This window comes from Lepidochelys kempii, chromosome 2, assembly GCF_965140265.1.
Source record: "Lepidochelys kempii isolate rLepKem1 chromosome 2, rLepKem1.hap2, whole genome shotgun sequence".
Lineage (NCBI taxonomy): Eukaryota > Metazoa > Chordata > Testudines > Cheloniidae > Lepidochelys > Lepidochelys kempii.
Genome location: NC_133257.1, coordinates 264,933,263 through 264,956,517, shown reverse-complemented (window position 1 = coordinate 264,956,517; position 23,255 = coordinate 264,933,263). Strand labels below are relative to the sequence as shown.

The 23,255-nt window shown below is 46.8% G+C and overlaps 1 protein-coding gene and 1 non-coding gene across 5 annotated transcripts in view; one reads left to right on the top strand and one right to left on the bottom strand.

Moving 5' to 3' along the window:
- PTH1R (parathyroid hormone 1 receptor) overlaps positions 1-23,255 on the bottom strand; it is a 187,978-nt gene that overhangs the window by 24,167 nt on the left and 140,556 nt on the right. For all 4 annotated transcript variants that reach the window (XM_073334849.1, XM_073334850.1, XM_073334851.1 and 1 more), the window contains 4 exons: positions 21,101-21,195; positions 17,884-18,070; positions 10,469-10,622; positions 1,036-1,096 (listed from right to left, as the gene is read on the bottom strand). In XM_073334849.1, coding sequence (XP_073190950.1) covers positions 1,036-1,096; positions 10,469-10,622; positions 17,884-18,070; positions 21,101-21,195 — 497 coding nt within the window. The remainder of the gene's footprint in view (positions 1-1,035; positions 1,097-10,468; positions 10,623-17,883; positions 18,071-21,100; positions 21,196-23,255) is intronic.
- On the top strand, positions 19,960-20,063 carry LOC140907984 (U6 spliceosomal RNA). The gene has a single exon (XR_012157695.1). It is a non-coding gene; the product is annotated as a U6 spliceosomal RNA (small nuclear RNA).

The following is a 23,255-nucleotide window of genomic DNA, read 5'->3' as shown; positions in this document are numbered from 1 at the left end:
ATGAAGCTGGAAGACAGGATGATACAGGTAGTAGAAAGTAATATGCTGAAGAGAACAGCAAGCAAGCGGAGGGTAGCGAGTATTCATGGAAGAAATTAGGGAGAAAGTACTTGGGACTCTCAATGATAGATAGGCTGGAGAGCACACATTTGATGAGGGTTGGACAACTGATAAGAATGGGAGGCAAACAACTAGCATAGAAAGCATGGGAGGAATGAGACAGTCAGAAAGGACATGGAAGATCAAGGATACGATGGAAAGACTGTCAAGAGAAGTTTGAAGATGAAAAGATTGTAACTCCAAGACCTACGAACCCACACCATGGACCGGAATGAGTGGTGAAGAACCATGGGTGCCTCCGACCCCATGTAAATGGGAAAAGGAGTTGAGAAGTGAGTGAAGTGCAGTACTGACCTCTGCTGGATGTGATTGGAACTACTCAGATGTGTGTCATAAGCCGTGTAATGTACAAGCAAATGGATGATTCTCTTTTAGCTCAAGTGTTAGAGGTCTATGCTTGTGGAGTGCAATACCGACAGACCCCGGTCGTCATTGGAGGATCGAACCTGGGACCTCTGGAGCTAAACGCATGAGCGTCAAGCCACATGGCAATTAGCTAAGGTTGTAGCAAACATATTAATTTCTAAGTGGTCTTTATGCCACTAGAAGGGACAGATCACCACATCCAGGAGGTGTGTGGGTTACACAAGAATCACAGTTCTATCCCTAAGCTTGATGCAGACTTTCAAGCGGTCCCAATGTGCCAGCTGTGAAGTTGTAGGTGACCACAAATTGGTTAAATTATTTAAAACTAAAGACAAGCCAGGAGAGTTACAACAGAACTACAGAATTTCATCCCCTGCTTGGTGCATTTCCTGCCTTCATTTTAAGATTGCTTCAGATCTGCAGCCTTATCTAGTCCCCACCCTCCCCCGGGGTCCATAATTCATCCACAAACCTCTCGGTTCCAAAAATGCGGCAAAGACATAACACAAGAACAGGAGAAAAACAACACAGAATCCAACCAAGACTTACTCTGTGTCCGCTAGATTGGCCCTCACACTGGCCCACACTGTGACAATTACAGCAGGGAGTCCTGAAAACAAGAAAGTACTCATCAGTACATACAATGTATAGCAAACTCAGTCTATTGTAAGTCAACTGCAGAGAGCTAGAGCTGGCGTGAGGGACTTTATTTAGAGGATTCCCCCATGGTTCAGGTATAGTTTGGAGCCTAAGGGCTCAATGCTGGTTTCACCTCCAACCTCAGGGAACCACAGATCTGGAAACAGACATAGACCCATATTCCAAGGCTTGGTCCTATCCAGAACACCAAATACAAATACCTCGTAGTTCTGGGGAAGTTTGGATCCAGAGACACAAATGACTCAGGACGATTATCATTTATATTACAGTAGCAATGATCTTACTAGAGGCCTTAACTGAGATTGTGATTCCATTGTGTTGGGCGCTGTACATACCTATAAGAAGAGACAGCCCCTGCCCCAGAGAACTCACCGTCTAACTTGGCAAGAAGGAAAAATGGCAGGAGACGAGTGACTTGCCAAGGGTCACGCAGCAGGACAGTGACGGGACCAGAACTCCTGATTTTCAACCCACTGTACCACACTACCTCTCGGGATAGAAAGCATCCTAACCTTTACATATCCATCGCACAGCTACCCAAGATGGCTGCTGGCAATACTCTCAGACAGTGACAACCTCTCTACCTTCCACTGCTTCTAAGGCTCTGAGACCTTCTCAAAAGTTTGGGAAGTAGGGCAGATCAGTTTGGATATTCATTTGTGTTTACAGCCCTGTGGCACCCAGAGTCAGATAGGATTGCAGCCTGGAGTTGGGGAAAGTACGTGTGCTGCCATTTTGGGTTACAGGTCATCTGGAGGCACTAGGCTCTGTGTGGCTATATAGTGCACATAGCCCTCTCACTGCTTCCAGCTGAAACTGGATTCAGCAGAAATCCTATGGGAGAGAGCATCTTTGTGATAGTTCCAGGCTGATCTCCAAACCCAGGAGATAAATAGAGCTAGCTGAAAACTTTCCAGTAGAACCGTTTCAAGTTGGAACATGCTGATTCGACAAAAAATGAAACGCATTGCAGGAACATATTGAAGTGATCAAAACTTCTTTCCGCATTAGAGTTTTGACTTTTATGTTCATATAATACATAATCAAAATGATAAAGTCAAAACAAAATATTTTTGGAATATATAATTTTGCAAAAGTGCTGAGGTTTTGACTTTTTGTCCCGATTCAGGACAAAAATCTCAGCATTTCCTATGGGACATAAATTCCCAACTTTGACCAGTTCTGGAGATAAGTATTAACTACGGAAATTAGGGGGCTGGGAGATTTTGCTGGGCAAGTCATTCAGATCACCAGGGTTCCTTCCTCTAATCTGATGCATCTTGACATTTTACCCATCATGATTTGATCACTGGTTTGATCAAAGAAAGAGCTTTTTCTCAACTGGGATGGAGAAGAAGCTTCTTCCATCTGCCTCATGAATTAACGAAAGCTAAAACAACCCTGGGAAAATATGTTTAAAGCGTAACGGCCAAATTCATCTCTGGTGTAACCACACTTATTTCAGTGGGTTTACACCTGGCATTACACCCTGTAAGAGCTAAGACAATATTGAATAGAATATATTCTTTTTTTGAGTCCAATTCTAATTTCTTTTTGCACCCAAATCCCCCATGGACTTCCCTGAAAATGCAGGATTGGGCCTACAAGAGCTTCCACAAATGGTAGTAAAATAGCCCCTTTCAGAAAACAAAGAGGATGGTTATTAATAATATAAACTCTGTGTAGATTCTATGCTCTGTGGGGCCCAATTCAGGAAAGTCCTTCTGTCTGTGTTTAACTGTAAGTCCATTGCAGCTCCATTGAAGTCCATGGGACGTTAAACATGTGCTTAATTTGGTGCTAAGTGCTAGGTGCTAGGTGCTAAGGACTTTCCTGAATGGGGCGTGGGGCAGAGACTAAGGGCTTGGCTACACTTGCGAGTTACAGCGCATTAAGGGAGCCCCGGGCGCACTAGCTCACTCCCCGTCCACACTGGCAAGGCACGCAGAGCGCTCTGACTCCGCGGCTGGTCCGCTCCTGGTACTCCACCTCGGCGAGTGGAATAACGTTTTGTGCGCCCCCGCTGGAGCGCTGTGGCTGCCAGTGTGGACGCCCTGGTCTGTTAGTGTGCTCTGATCGGCCTACGACCTTGTCTACATTTGCCTGTGCTTGCGGCAGCATGCAGGGCCCATGTAGCTACACGCCACAGGGAAAGGCAGGCTGGGTCCACACGCACTGGGGCATGTCGCTACAGGCACTGGGGAAAGGCTCTGGAAACGGGGAGGCGGCGGGGAAAGGCTCCGGCAGTGGGGAGGCAGCAGGACGCGGCTAGTCCTAGCAATGCAGACAGGGGAGGCAGCGTTTGGGTGTGCAGAGAGCTGGTTGACATTTTTCAAACACAATATTTTTAAACAAAAAAGATGATCTTTTCTCAATATCAGCAATTTTCATCTATCTAATCTATCTATCTACCCCCATACACCCCTTCTGTCTACCTACCCCCATACACTCCCTCTCTCTCTCTCTCTCTCTCTCTCTCTCTATCCCACACAATCTATCTATCTATCCCCATACACCCCCTCTATCTATCTGCCTACCCCCATAGACTCCCTCTCTCTCTCTCTCTACCCCCATACACTCTATCTATCTATCTGTCTATCCCCATACACTCCCTCTATCTATCTACCCCCATACACTCCCCCCCCCACCCCATACAATCTATATCTATCTATCTATCCCCATACACCCGCTCTATCTATCTATCTACCGACCCCCATACACTCCCTCTCTCTCTCTCTCTACCCCCATACACTCTATCTATCTATCTATCCCCATACACTCCCTCTATCTATCTATCCCCATACACCCCCTCTATCTATCTATCTATCTACCCCCATACACTCCCTCTCTCTCTCTATCCCATACACCCCCTCTATCTATCTATCTACCTACTCCCATACACTCCCTCTCTCTCTCTCTCTACCCCCATACACTCTATCTACCCATCTATCTATCTATTTATCTATCTATCCCCATACACCCCCTCTATCTATCTATCTACCCCCATACACTTCCTCTCTCTCTCTCTCCCCATACAATCTATCTACCTACCCCCATACACCCCCTCTATCTATCTACCTACCCCCATACACTCCCTCTCTCTCTCTCTCTCTACCCCATACAATCTATCTATCTATCCCCATACACCCCCTCTATCCACCTATCTACCTACCCCCATACACTCCCTCTCTCTCTGTCTACCCCATACAATCTATATCTATCTATCTATCCCCATACACCCCCTCTATCTATCTATCTACCCCCATACACTCTCTCTCTCTCTCTCTCTCTCTCTCTCTCTACCCCCATACACCCCCTCTATCTATCTATCTATCTTTAAATTTTCAATTTTTCAGAAAAAAACCCCCTGGAAAACAAAAAAACTAGGGTTTTTAATTACTTTTCATTTTCTCCCCTTCTTCCCCATTCTTTCTGAATGGCAAAATGGAAAAAGGAAAAGGGGAGGGAGAGGAAAAGGGGGGAAAAAAGAGAAAATTGTGTGATTGGGGGAAAGAGAAAGCGAAAAATTTAAAAAGCAAATAAGTTTGAAAACAAACGTTCAAAACAGAAAAATGTTGATTCAAAATCAGACACATTTTGAAATTAGTTCCCTTTTCAAATGTGTAAAATGAAAATTACTTTGACAACATTTTGTATAATCCCCCCCCCCTTTTTTTTTTGATCATCTCTATTTTACATTGGTGTAACGGGAACAGAATTTGGCCTTGCAGGTTCTTTCCAAAGGCCACAGCTATTTGTTCAAATTATTTAAAAGAAAAAAAGAAATCTATGCTATAAAGAACTTGCTGGAGGATTCTCTGCTCCTTGAAGTCTTTAAACCACGATCTGAGGACTTCAATAGCACAGACATAGGTGAGAGGTTTTTTGCAGGAGTGGTGGGTGAAATTCTGTGGCCTGCATTGTACTGGAGGTCAGACTAGATGATCATAATGGTCCCTTCTGACCTAAATATCTATGAATCTATGAATCTATAAGAACCTCGACCCTTGGGTTCCCTACAGTATCTCTTTAACTCCACTTTCCTCTGGGTCTCTACTGGCCTCTCCAACCAGTAGCTATTATGGTCATCATGTGGATGGCCAATTTGAGATCCCTTGGGACTGATTTTAAGTGGAGCCAAGCTCCCACAGCTCCCAGGAACATCAATGGGAGCGGTGGGTGCTCAGCCTACTCTAAAAACCAGGCACAATGTCAGGACCCAGAATTAGAAGACACTCTCAAAAACTTGGCCGTATGTGTCAGCCTGCAGGTGGCGCTGGCAGTGAAAGTCACAACGGATGAACTGTTCTTGCATTTGGCAAACCAGCCAAGAAAGGGCAAGCCTCACAAAAGCAATTTGGTCTCCCTCATGCACTCGTGCACCCGTCCACCCACACCCCAGCCCTGCATGTGAAGCCACAGGTAGAGTCCCCCAGGGTGGCGATGCTGTAATTGACTTCTACAGTATCCACATTGTATGCGCTGTGCATGTCCAATCAATACACACAGTGTGTACAATGCAGGTTCTATAAAGTCAGGTCTCTCCCCTTGAGCTGGAAAAAGTGCAAACATCTCAGGCTAGGCAAAAATCCTTCCCCTCAGCCCTATTCCAACACACACACACACACACACACTCTCTCTCTCTCTCTCTTCTTCTAAAGCCCCTGAGTCCTGCATGACGAAGAGCTAAGAATCCTGACTCCACCTGCAGTTCAGAAAGGGAGACTTCATTGGAGGGCCGGGATGAACTGTATCTATTCATAGGCCTACAGGGGCATCTCTATTCCATGCTATTGTGCTATTTTCTGAGTGATCTGTAACACCAAACCATGCGTGGTCAGCAAAGGGCAGATTATGCGCCCCTCACTGAAGTCTGGCTTGTGTAATGCCAACAGATCCCAGCTGTTGGCAGGCAAGATCAAACCTGGGACCTCTGGAGCTAAATGCATGAGCCGCTACTGCATGAGCTAAAAGCCACCTGCCTTTTCGCTCAGGCTGTAGAGCAAACTCAGTCTCGCTCTCTAAGTGGTCTCGCTGCCACTACATGGGCCAGAACACCACACCCGGGAAGTGTGTGGGTTACACTTGCTCATGCAAGGAACCCATTAGGAGGAAGTGCCACTCAGTGTGAGTAAGGGTTGCCCTAAAGTTCTTGTGTCTCTACTAGTTGGAGTGTAAACTGTAGTGTTCTGGGCTATAATACAATAATTGCATTCAACCTGTGGAAAAGAGCCCCTCTTCCCTGTCCTCTGCTCCAGTGGCTGGAGTAGTTATTCTTCACTTCCCTGTCTACAAGCAGTTGAGTAACATCACTTGCACAGAAGAGATGCTCAAGGCTGCTCTAAGTTGTGGCAGACCTTTCTGCATTTAGCTTGCAATCACTTTGGGAGCAGGGATAGTCTCTCACTAGGTGTATGTACAGCACCTAGCACAATGGGATTCTGATGCCAGTTGGTGCCTCTCTGTACTCCCCTGACAGCAATAACTCTCTGTCTATTTTAGGTTTCCCTATCACACTCACCCCCATAGTGTCTAATTGCCATGAGGTCCAGCTACCAGGGACAATTAAAATGTGAATAAAATACAATTGAGATAGTCTGATTTTCTACAGTTATTGGTCATACTCCTCAGACTTCCTTCATATAGCAGCTGCAGAGAACCTGAAGCTTGTTGGTGAATTTATTGACACTAGTAAAATCTTTTCCAGCCCTAGATGTCTGCAAAAAACAAGTTCCTTCTCTCACCTTTGTATCCTCTTCACTACAAGAAGGGCCAGATCCGTCTACTGACCAGAGGTGAGTGAAATTTTTCAGCAGAAACTTTTTTTCAGTGAAAAATGGGGATTTGGGTTAACAAAACTTTTTGCAAATTCATGTTGAATTCAGATGCAAATTGTTTCAGATGAAAAAACCCCAGACAAATTCCTCCACAAATCTATCCATTGTAATATTTTTTAACTTGATACGACTTTCCGTTTTGAAATTTCCTTCAGTTGAATTTTAAAACAGTACAAAATAAATTTTAAAAAGGAAGCTTAAAACCAAAAGAAAACATTTGGTTTCAGGCTGAATGAAACATTCTGTGCGACCCAAAAGGAATTTTTTTTCATCTTTTTGATTTGCTGAAAATTTTCCAAAAAAATCTCATTTTCAGGTCAACCCCAAACAATTTTTTTTACTCTAGTTTTTGGAACTGCTAGTGAACTGAAAAACCAACTATTCCAGGTCCACTGTTGACAACAACTTACGCCAGCTGAGGCTCTGGACTGTAAAGTCTCCTCCAGATAAATCCTTGGATCTAACATCAGAGAGCAAATTGGTGTTTTGGTTCCTTCAGCATAAATTGATTTATGGTGAAAGGTTTGGGTTTTCCTAGAAATCTCCAGGGCATTACAAATCCTTAGATGTTTGTTGTTATATAAGCAAAGGATCTCAGCTCTTGGGGCAAACTTCTCCCTTCTGTACCTATGGGAACATGGTAGTTATTTATCACTGGTTCTACGTTGGTCTTCACTGTGGTATGGGCATGATCCAATGCCCGCTGTATTGAATTGGAGTCTATCCATTGACTTCAGAGGGCACTGGACTAGGGCCGCCTTCTGAATGCCCAAAAGTTATCAAAGCCATGTGTATATATATATATTTTTTTATCATGCTAATCCAAATAAAGCAAAACCAAATGCAACTGGAGGAAATCATCCGTTCTCATTTCAGAGGAATTTAATTAAACAGCCACAAATGTTTGGAGTCAAATGGATAATTGGTGTTGTGACAGGTGTGCCTTTAGCATTGTGAACTGCTCAATAAGCTGATTATACTTTGGCAGCGATCGGAAGCGTTAATGAAAGGATCCGATGCCTGTTTGACTGGGGATTTTTTGGCTACTTGGGCATTATTAGCAATGTTGCTTTGTGCTAAACGTGTGGCATTATTTCTACTGTATTGCCCCTATTTCTAGGATTTGCACTAGGAAATCATTTTTCAGGCCTGTTCTGTACCAAGCATTTCATTGTAATACTAAGCGGCAGCGCACACTCGATGCAATTCTCGCCGAAGTAAAACAGACACAAGACTCAACTGGTAAGGTCCCTCTGTTCGTCCCCCTCTATTCGACACTGGTGAGGCCTCATCTGGAGTACTGTGTCCAGTTTTGGGTCCCACACTACAAGAAGGATGTGGAAAAATTGGAGAGAGTCCAGCGAAGGGCAACAAAAATGATTAGGGGTCTAGAACACATGACTTATGAGGAGAGGCTGAGGGAGCTGGGATTGTTTAGCCTGCAGAAGAGAAGAATGAGGGGGGATTTGATAGCTGCTTTCAACTACCTGAAAGGGGGTTCCAAAGAGGATGACTCTAGACTGTTCTCAATGGTAGCAGATGACAGAACGAGGAGTAATGGTCTCAAGTTGCAGTGGGGGAGGTTTAGATTGGATATTAGGAAAAACTTTTTCACTAAGAGGGTGGTGAAACACTGGAATGCATTGCCTAGGGAGGTGGTAGAATCTCCTTCCTTAGAGGTTTTTAAGGTCAGGCTTGACAAAGCCCTGGCTGGGATGATTTAACTGGGAATTGGTCCTGCTTCGAGAAGGGGGTTGGGCTAGATAACCTTCTGGGGTCCCTTCCAACCCTGATATTCTATGATTCTATGATTCTATGTTACTCCTGTACTCTGAAGAGTTTTTAAATATGTGAGTCCAAAAAATTCTGAGTCTAACTGCAGCTGGAAGAGGAACTGTCCTACAGCGGATGTTTGGAAATTCCACTAGTCAATGCATCATTTCTTCAGCTTTCACTAAGGAAAGCCAGGCTTTCATAGCCTCTGCAACGCTGCCACCTCTGGGACCCCTGGATCTTCAGACACAAACCGCTACCAGCCGAGCTCAAAGATCAAAGCTCAGCAGCAAAGCTGTAGCAGGCTCAACAACTGCTATGTGGCTTAGCCACCACTAGCGCGGGACAGAGTGCCACACCGCGTGGCTGTGACATACCCATTACACCTTAAATGTTGACTAGCTAGCTAGTTGGGAGATCCACTAGTATAGAAACCGTAGGTGGAAATGACCAATTACATACAGTGCCAAGGCAAGATTGAGGCCTGCAGTATATTCTCCAGGGCTTTGTCCAGTACATTTTTTTAAAACAAGGTCTCTGCTGTTTCGCTTGAGAAACTCGAATAGATACCACCTTCGAGAAGCTTTCCCTGCTGTGTGTTTCTTTGCTCATATACCGCACCCCATTAGGTCTCATTATACCTGTGAGCACCGTCTTAAACATCCCCTCTTCTCCCTCGGTGTTTCCACCGATCAGATGCTTGCAGGCAGTTATCATGCTGCCCTCAAACGATCTGCACCTCATTAATCCCTGCCTTGTCTCACCGAGCCAGTGCCAGAGGGGAACAAAAGCACATTCTCTTCTTAAACACTTGTGTGTAAACAGCCTTCCACTAATGGCTTGCCCCCACCTCTTCTCTCCCTCCCTGCTCCAAGAAAAGATCCAGGCATAAAAAAAAAATCGCTTCCCCACAAATTGCAGGTTTCCATTTGTGCGCTCAGACACTTGAGAAATCCGGTGGCAGGAGAGTCTGAGGCCAGAGGAAGGAAATCAGAGTGTAGGACTCCCCCATGAACCAACACCCTGAGCCCTGGCTGCACGTCTCGTTTATACAACCATTTCTCCAGATGCTGACAGTCTCAAGGGAACCTGGCCCAGCCGGTGTCACACTCATGCCGACTTACACTGGCTGAGGATCTGGTCCCTGTATCTCTAAGGGCAGAGAATTATTAAAAAGAGTGAAATCAGCTGCAGTGCTCCATTCCAGGAACACCCCTGGACTGGTCTGCACGGGATCAATCTAAATATTATCTTCAGGGACTCGGTCCTGCCACAGGGAAAGAAGGCACTGCCTGGGACAGGATCTGGGGACCCCATGTAGGAGGAGTGGAACCTTGTATGCTGCAGATTGCACTTTAGGGTGGTTCCCTGTGCATTGCTACACGGCGGGGATTAAGGGGATGGGGCGAGTCAGAGGAGGGATTGGTGGATCAGCTACTCTATGGATCCAGAGGCCCTCATGGAGGGAGGCAGACTGGAGGACTGTCCACGGAGCATCCCCACTGCAGCTTCATGTCCTGATGAGGACTCCTGTGCATGCTGGGGAGATAGTTTGTGGACAAGGGCAGATAATAAGGCCTTCAGGGGTGATGTTTCCAGCAACACCTCCCAGCCCTGTAACTCTGTCTCCATCTGCTCTTTGACCTGCACAGACACATAGACACACAAACACAGAGTCAGCTTAGAAAGCCCCGAGAGCAGCGGCGACTCACCCCAGCCAAACAGCGTGAAGCCCCAAAGATACTTCTTCTCAGAGAAAAAGGCCATGAAGATGAGGCTGTGGAGATAGAGCCCTTCCACCAGGATCCAGTAGTAATTGGTCGCCAGGAAGTAGAGGAAGAAGGTGACGACTACCTTACAGCCCATCTGGAGTGAGGGCAGAGGGAGAAAGGGAGGTTAAAAACGCGGTGTGAACCTGAAGCAGTGGTAGTTATGAGCTAGCGAGAGCTTGAAAACAAGCTGGAGAAGAAAAAGGCTACCGTGCAAATTGGAGAGGGCTCTCCAGGGGGCGTTTTACAGGCGGCAGCTTGCTTCTGTGGCTAAGGCCCTGGACTGGGACTGAGGGTTCTAGTCCCACCTCTACCGCTCATTTTGCCTCACTTTTAGACTGTAAGCTCTTCAGGGCAGACACCATTGCTACATGCTTGTACAGCACCTAGCTCAAGTGACTGCAGTTGAGACCTCTAGGCACTATTCTAATAAAAATAATGATAAGGAGGAACATCTTATAGGGCTTGATCCTCAGATGGTGTAACGGCATTAACCCGAGGGGAGCTATGCTGATTTACACCAGCTGAGGATCCGGCCCATAAGGTTTACTGTAGGAAGGAAGTCAGTTCATGAAATCTGGTATAAGATGAACTCTCTATGGAAGAGCCAAGGGGTATCTGACATGGTTGGGTAGTTAGTCCCATTGGGGTGCCCTGAGCAGGGTCTCATTTTGAGCTCATGGGTTGGATCTGGTGTCATTGGAGCTACTATGGATTTATCCCGGTGTAAGGGCAGGTATGACCTAGTGTTTAGCTCCTGACTGTTCAGGAGAATGTGGGCAAGAAGAGAAACATGTGCCCCCACTTCGGGCTGCAATACACTTGCTAGAGGAGAGAGGTCCTGAGATCTGCCCCATGGCATTTACCATTCGCCTTTGCGCCTCACCAAGAGCACTCAAAGCCCCGGGTTAGGGCTGCTCATTACTTTCGAGTGCCAACTCATTGCTCTTACGGACAATTCTTTCTTCTGTGCCAGTGACCCATCAAAATGGGATTCTAGACCCCAGCATCTGCTGCTGTTTGCACGTGCTGGTTCTGGGTGTCGGCATTCTGGGAGATCATTGACTCAGCCAGCGACTCAGGAACCCATTGATATATTCCTATGACAGGGGCACCTTGCACACACAGGGTGTGCGGGGCGGGGAGCATTGGGCAGACGTTAAACAAGCAGCAGGTGGGCACCAGCACCTCCGGCAAGTGAGCTGCAGGTCTGCAGCTGCTCTAGATGGTGCACAGAAGCAGCAGGTGTGCAGCAGAGAACAGCCAGTAGGTGCACTGCTGTCGGCACAGACTGCACGGGCAGCACGTGACACATTCGTTCACTGCACACGCGGTGAGCGTCCGCTCATTGCACACAGAGGGAGCAGACGCACAGCCGGAGACTGCATATTTGCAGGAGCCAGCGGGAATCATAGAATCAGAGAATCTCAGGGTTGGAAGGGACCCCAGGAGGTCATCTAGTCCAACCCCCTGCTCGAAGCAGGACCCATTCCCAGTTAAATCATCCCAGCCAGGGCTTCGTCAAGCCTGACCTTAAAAACCTCTAAGGAAGGAGATTCTACCACCTCCCTAGGTAACGCATTCCAGTGTTTCACCACCCTCTTAGTGAAAAAGTTTTTCCTAATATCCAACCTAAACCTCCCCCACTGCAACTTGAGACCATTACTCCTCGTTCTGTCATCTGCTACCATTGAGAACAGTCCAGAGCCATCCTCTTTGGAACCCCCTTTCAGGTAGTTGAAAGCAGCTCTCAAATCCCCCCTCATTCTTCTCTTCTGCAGGCTAAACAATCCCAGCTCCCTCAGCCTTTCCTCATAACTCATGTGTTCCAGTCCCCTAATCATTTTTGTTGCCCTTCGCTGGACTCTCTCCAATTTATCCACATCCTTCTTGAAGTGTGGGGCCCAAAACTGGACACAGTACTCCAGATGAGGCCTCACCAATGTCGAATAGAGGGGAACGATCACGTCCCTCGATCTGCTCGCTATGCCCCTACTTATACATCCCAAAATGCCATTGGCCTTCTTGGCAACAAGGGCACACTGCTGACTCATATCCAGCTTCTCGTCCACTGTCACCCCTAGGTCCTTTTCCGCAGAACTGCTGCCTAGCCATTCGGTCCCTAGTCTGTAGCTGTGCATTGGGTTCTTCCGTCCTAAGTGCAGGACCCTGCACTTATCCTTATTGAACCTCATCAGATTTCTTTTGGCCCAAAGAAATCTGATGGAGCCAGGAGCCAGTCCTGGTGCGAGCAGACGCAGCTCCACTGAAGTCAAAGGGAGCTGCGCCCACGTCCATCAAGGTTGCATTTAGCACAGGGTGAGCGGCAATGGACAGCCAGAGATCACACCTCCAGAACCGGCCGGTGCACAGCCACAGATTACACAGATAGACACAGGAGGGCTCGGCACCCCGGTGCAGGGCCAGATTCTCAAAAGAACTCCGGTTTTCCAAAGCGCTCAGCCACTCTCCTTAGAACAAGGGGAGCAGAGTGCTTTCGAAAACCCAGCCCCAGTTGTGGAAGCTGGGAACTTTGGAAAGTCTGAGACCCCCCGATTCAGTGCTTATTCCATCACTGTTCTGCAAAATGTTGAAGGCCATGAAGACAGTGGGACTTAGGCAGCTGCACTCTCAGACTTGCAGGCCAGAAGGGGCTATTGGGATGCTCAAATCTGACCTCCTGAATAACACAGGGAGAATTCCACCCAGAACTTGAGTGCTTTGCTGAATCAGTACTGACTGCTGCATCCACGCCTGGGAAAACCTAGCCCTAAACAGGCAAGTCAGCTGAGTCAGATTTAACCCTGGGATTACTATAATTAAATATATAACGTTAACAAGAATCAGTGCTGTCCCAGCCTTACTCGTCGTCGCTATGGAGTGATGATTCCTCATCCCAAGCACAGGGGGACGACCACAGCAATTAGGGTTGCCAGGTGTCCGGTTTTCGACCGGAAAGTTCAGATGAAAAGGGAACCTGGCTGTGTCCGGTCAGCATTGCTGACTGGACACTAAACGTCCGGTTACCCGCAGTAACCGGCCTCCGCCACCGCAGGGCAGGAAGCGTAGCAGCTGGAGCCTGGAGGAGCTGCTTTCTGCTTAGCTGTGGCTGGCTGGCTGGCTCTTGGCTGGCTCCAGTCTTTCTGGCAAATAAGTTGGTGTGTGTGTGTGTGTGTGGGGTGAATCCTGTCGGCCCTCACCTGCCCTTCTGTGCCCCCAATTTCCCCACCCTGGCCCTCTGCTCCAGGGACCCCTCCCCACCCCTCCACGCACCGATTGGGCAGGTTCTGCGTCAACTCCTCCCAGCCCAGCTCTGCAGGCGGCAGGTGAGTCCTGGGGGTGAGCGAGCAGAGGGGTGGAGCCTGGGAAAGAGGCAGGACTGGGGGCGGAGTCTCGGGGAAGGGGCAGGGTGTCTAGTTTTCAGCAGTTAGAAAGTTGGCAATCCTAACAGGAATATAGATACCACATTGCGGTAACTGGTGCATGCAATGCTGACCCCTGTCCATTGCCCTGTCGTCCCCTCCCTGCTGATGCAGGATTGTTCCTGACAGTGGATTTTCTAGGGCTTCCTGCAGTCCCTTTTTAAATGGCTCCTGCAACTCACCTAGTGACTAGGGCTGGTCAAAAACTTACCGTCAAAACATTTTTCTATCAAAAAATGCTATTTCGGTTACATTGATTTTTTTTTAATGCAAAATTGAATCCATTACAATCAGATTTCACATTGAAAAAGTTTGGAAAAAAATCATCGTGAAAATGACAGAACACCTCGTTCAGACATTTTCAGCCCAGAAAGTTTCCGTTTCTCTTTTCAAAGTGACTTTTAGTTCAAAATTTACTCTATTTTATGGTTTTTAAAATTAAAAATGTTGGAAATTGAAACAAAACATTTTGACTGACCTACAATGAACCTTTCTGGGGACTTCTGTTTTGTGAAAATGTCCAAATTTTGGCTTTTTGTTCCAATTTGGGACGCTTCCCCCCTCCCCCAAAATCTCGAAATTTTTTGCAGGATGGACAATCCATTTTCTGACCTGCTCTACTTATATCCTGTCCTCCTGGGGCAGTGGATATAGGCACTGCCTCTTGCTCAGAGAATATTATAAAGTGAACAAAGTAGCCCCAGCATGGCTGGCACAGAATTGCATAGCTCATGCCCTCTTCTGTGGCTAAAAAGAGGAATTTTCAGTGTGCAGAGCTGTCAATCTGGCAAATTTCACCAGCCAGAAAAATAATTTTCTGTTAAAGAGAACAAGTGAAAAAAATATATAAAGAAGATAACTTAAAAAAAAAAATCCCATTCAAATGATACTGTCTATATTCTTCGAAAATTATCAGCGACCCACACTTTAACAGCCCAAGGCAATAATTATGGAGCTCCCACTTTGTTTGGAAAGAAAGTAATATATTAATAATTGCTAAACCCTTTAGGTACTTGTTTGCTTTTGCAGTTCACTAAGTAGAAAACATCTCTGACATAAAATTTCTTGACGAATGCAGCAAAGTGCATGTATTCTTTGCAGACTCGGAGGGTTTTGCTTTTAGTTGATGTGGGCTAGTGCAGAGCTAATGGGACAGTCGGCATCTTGAGTAATACAAGGAATCAAATTGAAGATTTTCTGAATTAAAACATGTATCACTAAAGCTTGAGGTAAAGAGGCATGGTCTGTAATAGACCCACATCCTCTGCAGATGGGGACACGTAACAAAAGCTACGAAAATAATGGATTTGTCAGTTCAGGGGCTGAACCGAAAAATCTGGAAAATAATCCAGTTTGATTTAAACCAAAACCTTTTTTTTTTTTTTTTTGGTCAAAACATTGAATGTTTCGGATGATTCAAAGCAATTTTTTGGGGTGAAAGGGTTTTTTTTTTTTTTTTTTTGATTCAGCCATTAGGTGCTTTAAACATCAGTGTTTTAACTGGCCAAATTTGAAACTGAAATGCGGTTTGGAATCAGAAAGTCAAGCTGAAATGTTTGGAATCTTCTAAAAAATTTTCTACAACCAAAATCATTTGTCAGATTCAACCAGATTTTAGCAAATAGTTTGCGGGCCGGAAAAAAAAGCATTTTTTTGGTGCAAAAGAAAATCAAAAAAATTTTTGGCCCAGCTCCTCGCATGGTGTTCACCAGGCTATGCTAACGTGTGAAGTGGCGTTACTGGTTCTGAAATAGCCCTCGGCCGTTTCAACACAACTGGGGGGCGGGGGAAGTGCTCTTCAAACTGGCAGATATGCGGCCACAGGAATAACCCAGTTTGCCATTTCAGGGCCAGTTCCTACATATAAATTGGCACAACTCCACCAACTTCCACTGGGCGAGGATCTAGCTCATAGAGTACAAAACCTTCAGGCCCAGGAACATCCCTTAGCACATTGTGGTTTCTACCAGAAACGTATCAATAAATAATAGGAATAAACTACAATGGGAACAGCCAATTACAGGAACGTCAACCTGTAGAGGTGACAATGAAATCATAGAATCATAGAATCATAGAATCATAGAATATCAGGGTTGGAAGGGACCTCAGGAGGTCATCTAGTCCAACCCCCTGCTCAAAGCAGGACCCATCCCCAAATAAATCATCCAAGCCAGGGCTTTGTCAAGCCTGACCTTAAAAACCTCTAAGGAAGGAGATTCTACCACCTCCCTAGGTAACACATTCCAGTGCTTCACCACCCTCCTAGTGAAAAAGTTTTTCCTAATATCCAACCTAAACCTCCCCCACTGCAACTTGAGACCATTACTCCTTGTCCTGTCCTCTTCTACCACTGAGAATAGTCTAGAACCATCCTCTCTGGAACTACCTCTCAGGTAGTTGAAAGCAGCTATCAAATCCCCCCTCATTCTTCTCTTCTGCAGACTAAACAATCCCAGTTCCCTCAGCCTCTCCTCATAACTCATGTGTTCCAGACCCCTAATCATTTTTGTTGCCCTTCGCTGGACTCTCTCCAATTTATCCACATCCTTCTTGTAGTGTGGGGCCCAAAACAGGACACAGTACTCCAGATGAAGCCTCACCAATGTCGAATAGAGGGGGATGATCACGTCCCTCAATCTGCTCGCTATGCCCCTACTTATATATCCCAAAATGCCATTGGCCTTCCTGGCAACAAGGGCACACTGCTGACTCATATCCAGCTTCTCATCCACTGTCACCCCTAGGTCCTTTTCCGCAGAACTGCTGCCTAGCCATTCGGTCCCTAGTCTGTAGCGGTGCTTCCATCCTAAGTGCAGGACCCTGCACTTATCCTTATTGAACCTCATCAGATTTCTTTTGGCCCAATCCTCCAATTTGTCTAGGTCCCTCTTTATCCTATCCCTGCCCTCCAGCGTATCTACCACTCCTCCCAGTTTAGTATCATCCGCAAATTTGCTGAGAGTGCAATCCACACCATCCTCCAGATCATTTATGAAGATATTGAACAAAACCGGCCCCAGGACCGACCCCTGGGGCACTCCACTTGACACTGGCTGCCAACTAGACATGTTGGAATCCATCTCCAAGTCTCTGCCACAGGAGTGTCAGATGGCCTAGAAACGGCTGCTGAGTGATGTCTGCATGGTTTGTACCGAGAAGAGCTGCCGAGCGGGAAATCATTGAATGATGTACTCTGGGGGGAGTTGTACATGTTGGGAAACTGATGTACTGACATATCTGGTGGAACAGAGGCACGGAAATTGTTCAAAAAGGGAGTATCTCCACAGCCACTCGGGGTATATTTACACACCCAGTGGCAGCCCACGGCAGCAAGCCTCTAAGCCTAGGTTGACAGACCTGGGCACGTGGTTCAGGGCTAAAAGAGCTATGTAGACAGCACTTGGAAGTTGCAGCTCGGACTGGAGCTCAGCCTCTGAAACCCCGAGCACCAGCCAGAGCTGCCACATCTCTAGGGCTCAGTAAGGTGAGCCCCACAAGCCCAAGTCTGTCAATGTGGACTCGCAGGCTCGCTTCCGTGGGCTGTGCAAATGTTCCCTTTATACAACAGGGTCCTGACGTTGTTCTTTAAAGAGGAGGTGCCCATCTTTCCACATAACGGTGCTGGGAATGGCCCTAAACCCTAGCTCTGATGTTACCTGGGACGACTGCGGGTGAAGAACTTGCATTGGTCGGGCAGACCAGAAGGTTCTCTTGGGTCATTGCTTATAGACCGTGGGCTGGATTCAAGCCAGGTACTAGGGAAGAGGGGATGCGGAAGACGTTGTGGTTTACTAGGTGGGGAAGAGGAGTCAGATGTCTCAGTCTCCCATTGGGGAAGAGGCAGGAAGTGGATAAGGCCCCAGATCACCTGCGTTCCCAGGGTGAGCCACAAAAGAGGGAGAGGTAAGATGTAACCGGCCATACAGCAGTACTCACAAACTGCGACTTATCCGCTGGGGGGGCCTCGGTGATGGACATGAGATCTTCTTCAGACAGATGCTCCATCTCCTCCAGAGCTGACCTGGAGTACAGGACCGCGTCCTTCACAAAGATGCTGACTGCTCTCAGCATGAAGGAGACAAACAGGTGCATGTGGATGTAGTTCCTTGTGCAGTGTAAACGCCTGGAAGGGGAAAGGGGGAGACACAGGATTGGAACGGTTTAGATGTCCAACGGGGCCTAGTCAAGCTCAGCTGTGCTTCCTAATGGCACAGTGGGGTCGAACGATTCGGCACAGTGCTGATACCCCAGCACACCTCCTCTCAGGAATGCTGTGCCCCTGCAGTGACCCAAGGCTACAGCCACAGCCCCACTCCAGTGCAAATTCACCCCTGGCGTAACCCAGGGGATTGGCTGGAGGTTGAACAAAAGCCACAGAGGCAGCTGACCTAGCAGTTGGGTGGGATAGGGTGCCCCAGCAAGAATAAAATATGGGGGATGGGTTTAAAGGTCCCTGAGATGTCACACTCAATTATACACCCTGCAAGTAAGATGTAAAATTAAGGCCCAAGATCTTGCGGTCATTTGTGGCACGGGGCTGTTAGTCCCTGTGTTAATATTTATATCCTATCTGGTTAGATTCCCTCTTCAGCTTCAATTAGATATAATATTCTACTTCACTTCCTGTTGTGTAGTGTTTCTGGGCACTGTTAAACAGCTGCTGAGCTCCACACCAGAGGTGGCGGCATTGCAGTGACAGGTGAAGTGATACCTGAATACAGATTGTAAAGAACTTTGAGATCCATTATACTGTAGCAGTGTAAGATGTGATATTGTTTGTTTAGCTAGCACTCAGAGAGCCTCTGAGTTTGCATCCTTTGAAATCCCCAGGTCTAATGATATGAAGAAGACAAAGAATCTAGGTCTGTTGTTAAGATTATGGATTTTAATGGGGGCAAGGGTGTCTTAAGACAATCTCAATTACAGTTCCTTGGTATTTTCCTCTATTTAAAGCCTTTAGGCTCCCTATGATACAAAGAGTGCTCAATGGATTTGTACAGGTCTGAGTAAGAGCAGGATTTGTTCCTGTAACTGAAATTTAATTAATGAGTCTCTTGCTGACATGTGAGCCAGAATAGAATCCAGCTCACTCCTGTGTAGTTGTGTTGGCTCTCCAGGGCAAAGAGAGCTGGCTGGGAAATGGATTTGCCGTCCTGTGAAAAAAATTGAGATTTTGAAAACAAAAAGATCATCCCAAATCATCCCCAATTCGGACAAAATGCCAAAATTTCAACAACTAAAATTGCTAAATCACACTATAAAAAAAATTGTTCTGGGGCAAATCAACAATTTTATGTTCATCCTTTTGAAATGGTTGAAGAATACCAAGTTTAATACCAAACAGAGTAAATTTCAAACCCCCAAGTGGTGCTTTTTTCAACTGTTTGTTCTGAACATGTCGAAGGGGGAGATCTGATGTTTTCAAATGGTTCCCCCCCCCCCCAATCTTTTTTCCCAAAATGAAATGTCGAAGTAGATACAATTTTGCGAGAAAATTTGGCTTCATCAAAACAGCATTTTCCAGCAGAAACCTTGTTTCAGCCAAAACATTTTGACCAGCTCTAATAAATAAAGTGTATTTTTGCTCCCTATAGCAAGTCAATCTATCTCTGGGCGACTAGAGAGAACATTTCTCCTAAGCAAGAGGAAGCTGTTTTTATACAGTCACTTCTCTGAGCACAGCCGCTCTCTATCAATGATCAACAGAAGGAAGCATGAGACAGCGCAAGACCTGAGCTTAATCAGAATTTCCATTCAATGGGCCAGAGGTACAGCATTAAATGTTTTAACAAGCTATCCAGGTCTCCGAAAAGAAACAAAGCATCTATCCTGGAAAAGACCCAAAGGAATGGGAGATTCATGGCCATGTAGGGGCTGCACTATGGGTCTCAGAATAGCTCATGTAAATGTCATCACGGTCCCAAAGCAGTCTGAGCTTGTCGTGTTGCACTGGCCTGTGTGAGTGTCTGATCTATGCGTATGGGGCTCCCTTTGTTGTCTAGGTTAATAAAACTGCCTTCCTTCAGCACATATACTAAAATTGGAACGATACGGAGAAGATTGCATGGCCCCTGAGCAAGGATGACATGCAAATTCGTAAAGCGTTTCATTTCCCAGAGAGCGGCCTGTGTGTTTTTAGAGTCAAAGGTCCCATGTGCAATTCCCAGTACTGCACATCCATGGTTTAGCCCAGGCTAGTTCTGTGCTGTCTGGGAGACTGTCTGCAGCTGTACCATTGCTGTTAGCAGTGTGGAGAGGTTACTCCCACCGCTGCTGGCTGACACTGCCTGTCATGATCACAGCCCACTAAGTCGTCAGTGACAACCCAAGGGGTGGCCCAGAATCAGAACTCGGGATTTCTGGGTTCCCTGCCCAGAGCCAGCTCTGGGTGCAGGTTACAGCAGTCTGTTGGCTGCTCTAAATTACACCCGTTGGCTGTGGTCCTCAAAGGATGGGGATGGTACAGGTTCCTCACCCAGATGAGGTTGCAGGAAGATGGACCAATTTCAGGGGCAGGTAAAGGTAGCGGCCACTTCTAAGGAGCGCCAGACTGCTGTGTCACTCAGCTTGATTTCATTATTTGTTTTTGCTCTGCTGTGATTGGCCAGTTTTGCTCCAATAATTAGCCAGCCACTTTGTTTCGCTCCGCTCCATGAGCGCGGGAGTACCAAAAACATTTTTCATCCTGGCCAGCAAAACGGCCCAGGCCTCTCCTGGCAGGGACAAGGTGTAGGATCCAGCTCTGTTGGCTCTATGCCCCCCACGCTGGGAGAATTCCTACCTCGGTGCTTATAGTCTATTTCTGCTTCCTGTGCACCACAAGGGGACCAGAGAATCAGCGCCATTGCATGTGCTCCGTTCAGCTTGTAACCCTTTCTCCAAACAGAGGCATTAGGTTCTGAGCTCTGTCTGCCTGCTGTGATTACGTCAGCATTTGGAGGGGTTCTACCTAACCCCAAGAGGTGTGTTTGAGTGGCATCACACACAACCCAACCAGCAAATAGTAAAACAACCCCTGTGTCTGATAGATGAAACACACACAAAAAAGGAGGAGCTTTGTTATTGACAAAAACCTAAGTCTCCTCCAGTCTCCTCCAGGTGACCTGTGTGATTAAACTGATACCCCCACAAAAGGAAAAACAGAGCCGCCTACCTGAAGTATCCCAGGATAAGGACAGCAACTGTCAGGGATCCCAGAGAGATGGAGTATCCAACAGTATAAATCAAATAGAGGCGATAAAAGACCTCCTGCAGCACAAATAATGGGGGGGGGGGGAAACAGTGCCAAATTAGAATGAATTCTGCTTTATTGTAACCCAACAATGCTAGCAGCATAAAGAGTCAGGCTCTTGTATCTGCGGAGAACAGAAACCCAAAGGGCAAAGAAGCAGTGGCTGCTTATGGGAACGGGATATCATGTGGTCTTCTGAGTACATGGACAGCATGCGAAGTGCTACACCTATTTCCTAGTGAACGAAGGTTACCGTGAATTTTGCAGGAGAGTCATGATTTGTGTCAAATTGAACTTATGCAGCATCTTTCATCCCCAAAGATCCCAAAGCGCGTTGCAAACTGTTGGCCAAATCCTGACGTCCTTTGTTGGCTCTTGCTCAGGCAAAACTCCCATTGATTTCATTATGATATTTGCCTGACTAAGGATGTGTAGGATTTAGCCCACAGGATATGCAGCACCACTGATGTGCAGCTGTAATACCTACAGACCTGGTCGTCGGTGGGCGGGATTGAACCGGAGACCTCCGGAGCTTGGTGCGTGAGCCTCTAGCACATGAGCTAAAAGCCAACTCGCTGCTAGCTAAGGCTGTACAGCAGACTCATTTTCTCTCTCTCTCTAAGTGGACTTGGTGACACTAGATGGGACACAACACCCAGGAGGTGTGTGGGTTACGTACTTCCCCCAGCTGAGAGAGCGCATCCCGAGCTTCAGAGTCTTCTCAGCTGAAATCGCAGACAAGCCCCTACTTATAATGCCAACAGACCCTGGTCATCGGCAGGCAGGATTGAACTGGGGATATGGGGAGCTTAGTGCATGAGCCTCTGCAGCATGAGCTAAAAGCTGGCTGTTAGCTAAGGCTGTAGAACAGACTCATTTTATCTCTCTAAGTGGTCTCGGTACCACTAGATGGGACACACCACCACACCCAGAAGGTGTGTGGGTTACATAACCAGCTCTGGGGTGGAGGACATCAGCACATAACACATAGATGCGAGGAGGAGAAATTTGGCCCAGGGATGCAAAGAGAAATCACCTGTTCTTCCAGAAGTGCCTAAGGATCTTTATTGTTCATGCAAGACTTTGTTTTGAAAAGTCTCCTCAGAAAGGCCTCCTCACTTTAGACTGCATGGATCTCTAGAGATCAATCTTGCATTAAGGGTACAGACTAGACACGTAAGAGGTCTTTTTCACCTCCAATTTCTAAGTCACAGCTTCAAGGAACCTTCTATTGCAGGGAGTCTTCCCTTAAAAGCTGGGGGCTTATCTCCATTCTCCCAAGGAAGGAACATATCTGTTGCAGGTTTGAATCTCAGCTTTAGCAGGATTAAAACATCTACCAACATGGCAGATCATCATTTCGTCTTCTGAATGGAGAAATAAACTCAGGAAGAAATCAACCAATTCACCATCTTTCTTCCTCCTCCCTTCCCACCCCAGAGTTTCAGTAACATTAGTAACGCTGGGCTCAGAATGACAGTTCTGATTTTGATCTGGGGCTAGAAATGCCACACTAGAATGCTAACCTCAAGCCCTATTACATCAGAATACCCAGCTCTGGGAACATTTCCTTGTGGTTTCCTCTGGTGGAGTGCTGGGCTTGCCAATGTTCTTTTTTTGTTTTTCAAGCAGTGGTTGCAGCAGGCAAGCCGTACAAGCAGACTGCACAATTCGAAAGAGCAGGCTCCGTACGAGCCCTAACTTGCTTCTCCCCAATGAAGCTGGGTATCCTAGCTGTGCTGAAACATGTGCTTGCATCCACCGCAATGGCTTGTGCTCCAAGACGGGATCATGGTGGCGAAGAATTACTACGCCAAGCAAGCGGACCAAAATCCTTTCTCCTTCCCCATTCAGAATTTTAACCGGAAACACCCACATCCCTATCAAACAATGGCTACATTGTAGCAGCTCTGAGTGTGCTACCGAAAGGGATCTTCTGAGTGGCCAGTAGATGTTCTAAAGCGCATGGTTAATTTTTCTCTTTAACAACATGGGGGCCTCCTTTGAAATGATGGTGACCCAGAGGAGCCGAACACACACACATGCATTCGTGCGCACACACACACACACACACCCC